This window comes from Opisthorchis viverrini (genome assembly GCF_000715545.1).
Source record: "Opisthorchis viverrini unplaced genomic scaffold opera_v5_457, whole genome shotgun sequence".
In the NCBI taxonomy this organism is placed as follows: Eukaryota; Metazoa; Platyhelminthes; class Trematoda; order Opisthorchiida; family Opisthorchiidae; genus Opisthorchis; species Opisthorchis viverrini.
The window spans coordinates 126,379-133,309 of NW_008752120.1; the positions used below are offsets into that span (position 1 = coordinate 126,379).

At 46.4% G+C, this 6,931-nt stretch overlaps 1 protein-coding gene across 1 annotated transcript in view; it reads right to left on the reverse strand.

Annotated features, from left to right (window-relative positions):
• Positions 1 to 6,505, reverse strand: part of T265_11205 (hypothetical protein) — a gene marked incomplete at both ends in the record, with an annotated part of 31,504 nt that extends 24,999 nt beyond the window's left edge. Inside the window, one exon of the mRNA XM_009177801.1 lies at positions 5,575 to 6,505. Coding sequence (XP_009176065.1) covers positions 5,575 to 5,880 — 306 coding nt within the window. The remainder of the gene's footprint in view (positions 1 to 5,574) is intronic.
• Positions 6,506 to 6,931: the final 426 nt, after the last annotated feature.

A 6,931-nucleotide genomic window follows, 5' to 3' on the forward strand; every position in this document is an offset into this window, starting at 1 on the left:
TATATATATATATGCCTTTCGCGCGAAAATTGGAATACCGCAAACCAACACAATCAGGCTCGTGCCGTTGTGGTGTCGGCCACACAACAAAACATCCCGCACTTTAGCTTGATACACACGTCGCTTGAGATTCAGGGATACACCACTTTGACGGTATAGGTGTCTCAAATTAGAAAACTCGATCATGGCCCTGGAGATTCATGCATTGGTGGTCTACTAGAGGCATTCGTAGGTACGTACACCTGCATACGCTTGGTCACTCTGGATGGAAATTGACGAAATCACCGTCATTGAAGTCGCCTGGAAACTATATCTTACAGTGTCTTTAGCCAAGCAAAAAGAGGAGCATGCAAAGTCTATCTTGAAGGAAGGGTTACATGGGCTCCTCGAGTTTTTGAGAAGGCTTTCACAGTCTTTCTTCAGATCAAAGGTTGATCTCACGTCTGCCTGTGCCACTCTGCATCAGGTATTCTCTTTGTAAAACGACGATGACTCAGTGGTTAGAACGCGAATTTAATGACCGGAAGGTTTGTGGTTCGAACCTGACCTTCGTCAATCGACTTCTCCTGTCTAGGCCTCGGCAACCTGGTAGTATCTCAGCCCTCGTGCTTCCTTCGTGTGGAATGGCAGCTAGGCACCGAGGGTGTTACAGATGAGCGATTAAGACGATGATTCAGTGTGTGCAGTACATAAACACTATCCCAGACTTTGGTTTTGGACTGAAGTGCTGCGGATTCATTGGTATCAGCCAATGTGAGCAATAGTTCTGAGACCTGAAAACGTCTCAGTTCCGCTGCTCACGAAGCCCGCATCCCACAACCGTCTAACAAAACATGCCGTACCGTAGTCTGACATGCACGTTCTTTGGGATACAGAGAATTATCGCTTTGTAGCGATAGGTATCTTAACCTGGCAATCGCGATCCGAGCCTTAGAGATCCGTGTGGCACCAGTGTCGGGATTTACAAAACTTCCCAAATATGTTAAAAGCCCCCCACAGCATCGAATGCACCTCTTTGGAATGCAGATGACGTTTCAGTGATAAAGGACTTTAGATAGGTCATCTGAAAACCTTGTCTTCTCCTCTTCGATACGGGGACGAAGCAAACAAGATATTCCGGACCGATAAGCTTTTCGTCAGCAGCTATCCAAACACCGAGACGCTGAAGCCTTCCAGAGTTCGTCTGATTATTGCATCAACCAGAAGTTGGGAAAAAAGGAGGGGGGCATAGTTCTGTGGCGCCAATTTTGTAATGGAGCTGCTGAAGAGCTTCCGGCATACTGCTGTGCTCCCAGCAGTTTGGAAAATCAATTAACTTATTGTATTTAAAATAACGAGTATTCATTGCTGAACAAGTGTATCAAAGCCAGTGAAACGCTCCTTGGAAATTCAAAAATATCAAAACCATGGGTCGCTTATACATATGGCACCGTTCCGATACTCCATAAAGTGTGAAGATATGGTCAACGCAACCACTACCAAGCCGAAATCTGGCTTGCTCTTGGACGAGTTACCACTCGATTTCACGAAATTTCCTGAAAAGAACGCCTTTACCTTTGGTGATTTGAACTTGTGAAGCCAAACACAATACGTCTGACCGTAAGGTTTAAAACTTCATCGGTTTGTCTAAGGAGCTCTACCAAACAAAGTAGTTAGCAGTAACACCCAAAATTTAACAAATGTACTATTAGAGTAAAAGATTAATCTATAGGAAAATTTTCAGGAACGGTTGCAGGAATGGTAGCACTTGCGAATATGCGCAATCATTCCCAAGTCGAGTTTGAAACATATTACAAAAACGCACATGTAGCGCTACAAAAATAGCTGAACACCAGAAAGAACCAACAAATATAACTGTCACACAAGAAAGAGTACACAGGCGTGCTAGTTCACCTCCGATGCTGAGAACATGGAACAAAAACATTAAGAGTTTAGCTATGAAAACCAACAGCACTTGCTAAACCGGAGGAAACTTAATAAAACCACGTTCTGTTCAGCAATGAACCAAGTACTAAGGGCCTATTGGCTCCAGATGCTACAAGTTCTGTCATCAGGAAATGGAAGAGCAAGGGAGGTACAACCAAACATTGGAGGCACTGAGACGATCAGGTGGTTTGGGAAACCAGAAGGCCACGCATTGAAGGCGATGTCTCTGGTGCACCAGCCCCAATAGCCGCGTGACCGAGCCGTAGCTGTCACTGTCATTAACCGTTGGTGAACTGAGTCCCTGGGATTTTAATCCAGGGAGGCAGAAGTTGTCAGTCCGACTGAGTTCAGTGCTTAGTGTTTTCACACTTCTTTCCAAAGTCATACACTGTCCGCCTCCCGGTCGATTCCGCTTAGCACAGGGCTGGGTGGAAGCCGCTCTGCGACGCGGACGGTCCTCGGGTATGCGGAGTACATGTCCTAACCAGTGTAACCTACGAAGTGCAACTCATCCAGGTGGGTGTGCGACGCGGCGGTCCTCGGGTATGCGGAGTACATGTCCTAACCAGTGTAACCTACGAAGTGCAACTCATCCAGGTGGGTGCGTTTTTCTTAAAGCCATCTGACGTACCTTAACACTGCTAATCCGATGTTCCCGCCAAACTCGATTAATGTTTCGGAGAAACCGGTTGTCAAACACTGACAACTTCGTTCGTCCTTTGTGCATGGAGCCCACGTTTCTGATCCATAAAGCAGTATGGACGACACTGCCGTAGTGCCGTAGATGCAACAGTAACATTAAGCGTTCACGTGTAACGCCATTTGGAGGTCAGTTAGCAGGCCACTCGGAGAAACCATGGGAGCTGAGATAACGCCAGGTTGCTAAAGCCTAGACAGAACCATTCAAGATATCGAGGCTGGATTCGAAACACGGACTACCCGGAAGTTCGACCCTTAACCACTGAACTGTCTCGAGCTCACAATAAGATGTGGACGAACAAAATACCGCACACGTAAGTTGCCAATCAGCTTCACCACAAGAGTAGGTGCAGAGTTTTCTGCTCTCATTTAGCCTCCGCCAACTGCAGCACCAAAATCAGTATCAGCAATACCATCACCACCACCGTTGACAGCGATACCAAATGAAAACACGAGTAGTTCACTGCCACACAATTATGTAAATTTATTTAAATGGGGCCTCATAACGGAAAGAAGAAAGGAGTGTGACAGGAAGGGGGATCTAAAACTAGTCTAGCACAAAATTCCACAATGCCTAGTCGGATAATCTAGATGGAAATCGACAGTAGTAGTAGCCGAAATATTTTTCAGTGTATCCAGGCAAGCACATTGAGAGTCACATCGACCCCATCCTTCATCCTCTTCAGCCAGGTCAAATTCAATCCGCTTCTGGGTTTTCGCAACTCCAAAACGGCGGTAACTCGCCGTGCAAAACATATGGCCGGGACAACTTCGCTTGCAATACTGGATGCAATCTTTGATTCAAGTAGTGTCCGCTTCATCGTAAATCTCATTCGGAATTCGCTGGTTGCAGCCGATTTCAGCCACAGTTCCAAGATACCGATGGTCAAAGACCTGAAGATGTCTCAATCTTCGCGTGAAGTGGTCAGGTATGGTCGCTTGGAGGTATAGGTACCACAGAATGCTTGACATAGGCCAACACAAGGTCCTCTCCCTCACCCACTCTTCTATTCTCTTCACTCTAAGGCTTTAAATATAATTAGATTTATTTTATGGTTGCACTTCAGTAAGGATTCAGTACAAACACTGGTGTTGCTGTCTCAGATGGTGCTGTCTCGCAACCGTACGACAATAAAGCCCGCACAGTAGTCCGATATATGCGTCCTTCAAAACCCAGGGAAACGTCTTTTTGACGCGACAGTGGACGCAAATTGGCAAACAGTCTGGTCTTTGTGATTCGCGCAATCACTTCGTCCATCACAATAAAATTAGAGCTAACGGAACTTCCAAGATACGTGCGGTGTTCAACAACCTCCAGTGTCACTCCTTGAATTCTCAGAAGCATTTTAAAAGGTAGTACGTCCTGTACCATGACTGCAGTTTGTGGGTGCGAAGCACATGCCAAGGGATAAATGACCTTGGTCAGTTTTTCTAGATCGTCATGAAGAGAATAAAACCTGCCGAGGTTTGTGCACCGTTTGTGCACCTCCACTAAGTATTGAGCTGGGGAGTGTACATGTGACAACCCCAATTCTTCACATAGTACGCTGATCAATAGATTGAGAATTTTCTGGTCATCTATTCGCCGGACTGGCGAATGGCTGACTGGCCATGTCAGCAATTTCTAATCCTCGATATTTGTGGCACCCACGTGACATCAGCTTGACACTCAAGAGTAGGCCGTACTATGCTGTGGTTTTATCTGTCCTGCTTCATGGGTTGGAGGCGTAGTCGCTGCATTCGGAAGCTCTTCGTAGACTGTTTCGTCATCGGTGCCTCTGAAGCATTACGCGGGTCTGATGGGGACATCCGATCAGTAATGTCTAGGTACGTCAGTAGGATCTCTCTGTCTGTCTGTCCTTCGATAGGACTGCTGGCCACGCTCCACAAATAGCGCTGGTTAGGTCATGTATTTCGTATGACATAGGACTGTTTGCCTCATAATTCCCACTTCGTCAAGCCTTGTGTCGACTCAGAGGCTTCGAGTTCATGACCTGACAACGAAGTATGGAAGCCCTCAACACTCACCAGTGCCGTTGGTAACTTCCATCCACATAGATGGAGAACATGAGGCAAAACGAATCAAATTTTATTGACTTTACCATATACTGTTGCGTTATGCAGCCTATGGCCGTCAGACATAGACGCTATCGCGTTCAGTGGAGATATAGGTACATCAGAAGAACCTAGCTCTAAGTCCCTTCCCCATTCACCTTCATCTTCTTCACAATAGGGCCTTCAAATAAACCATGTTGAACACTGACGTAATGCTGTCCATGATGATGACGATGATGATTACTATGTCGAGCTCGAGGAATCTCAGTGCTTAGAGCACAAATTTACTGACCAGAAGCTTCGTGGTTCGAACCGACCCTCTGCACATTGGTTGATTGTCTAAGCTTGGGTAACTTGGCAGTATTTGTTACCATGCTTTCTTCGAGAGGCATGGCCCGCTAGATTCCGGAAGGGTTTTTGCAGCTGAACGAACAACTTAATCAAGTAGGCTCGTCAAAGCCACCTTGTGGGGGGTGGCCCAGGGTCACCCAAAGATTTCCCAATTTCCTTCACGTCCTTCTGCGAAACTACACCTTAACTGCCTTAGTTTGCATCATCTCAGAGGAGTGGACACCAACAATCGTCTTAGATTTCGTGATACATAAACCAGTCTCCGTAATATAAACGGTGCTGGATATTTTCACTGACCGAATTCACTGTTGCACAAAAGAACGTCTGATTGCTGCTTTTCATGTTAATAGTATAGGAGCACTGTCCAACATCAGAAGGTCTGAGACACCGCTGATCAAACACATGGGGACCAGCTGCCCTAAGAGGGCGTTTCTAACCGTACAAGTCCCAAATAGACGCGAACCATCAGACTGATACCACGGGTAGACAACGTAAAATGACATTCAATCTATGCCGTAGCAAAAGCCCAGTGGAAGGACTTACCTGCAGGAGGGCGAAGACACCTAGCGAAGCCATGTGTTCACTAGTCCTGAGGGGCTGGAACCCAACGAATGGGACTTGCATGGACATGATCAATCCCAGAGTGAAGAAGCATGTGTACGAAACGTAGATCTTTGCCGAATATCGATTCATCAAGAGCAAGACGAACACATGCAGCGGAATAAGATTGATAATAAACACGTAACCCCCCCATGCAGAAACCATATAGAAGTATGAGACTGCGCAGGAGGCAGACCAGAAGACAGACCCCGACTTTATGGACTTAATCCATAGGTAATAGGTAAACATGAGAGCAAATATGGCAATGCCTTCATTATCATAACTTCCTGCAGAGGATCTGCTGATATACCCAGGGGCTATAAAATGAGAATCATTAGGAGCTGGTATTTACCCATCGCAATGAAGCAGGCTGCCAGAAGTCCCGCACCTCTACTCCAGATTTCCTTCGTGAAGAAATACGTGGCCACTGCAGTCATACCACTGAAAAACGGCGCGAGAAATACACAGACCTCTCGGATGTGGATCGGGATATTAAGAAGGTGAGCCAGAAAGTGAATGAAACCTATAATTATTACGACGAACCTGTGGACATAACGAACCTGATGTTATCATCAATCCTGGATATACGGTGCCACCGACTATACGCCCAAGCGGGTACCACGCAGTGCCATCAAACCAGTTGTAAAATGACTCAAAGCTATTTTCCACCATTTGTTTCGTCGCACGGTAGTTGAACCATGGGTCAAATTCATGGATCACGCTTTCAAATCGTATGACTGAGAATAGTCGAATTGAAAAACCGACAACCCATGCAATGAGAAGTGTCAAAAACGTAAGGAATCCACACCACCCGTTAATACTGGAAACCTTTGGACTGAAGAGTACTGATGGTAACATAATTCTAACGAAGCGCGTGTCACGAACGGAGTAGCCTATCCGCGCCTGCCGCGCGGTGCACGTCCAAGGTTAGGCCGGTGGTTCTGATCCAGTGGCTTGCCACGGATTCACGGATTCACGGATTGATACACAGGATCGAGGCTTTTGCCCAAGTTTCCCGGGTCGGTTTTGTTCTTGTCGGTCAGTGGCTGTCGTTCACCTGAAAGGCACAAGTGAAAAAAGGGTGTAGCACTGCTCTTTATGTTCTCAGCGAGGGGCAGTATGCTCGCCAGCGCGAGGATCCGCATAAATAAATGTCTAATAGTGCTTTAAATTGGGTTCGAGAAGGAGCATGGACAACCGTCGGAGGAAGGTCATTCCACGCAGCTACTACCCGAAATGAAAAAAGTTTTGTTCTAACGGATGTGTGTGCCCTGAGCTTGAAGATTTTCTTACTATGTCC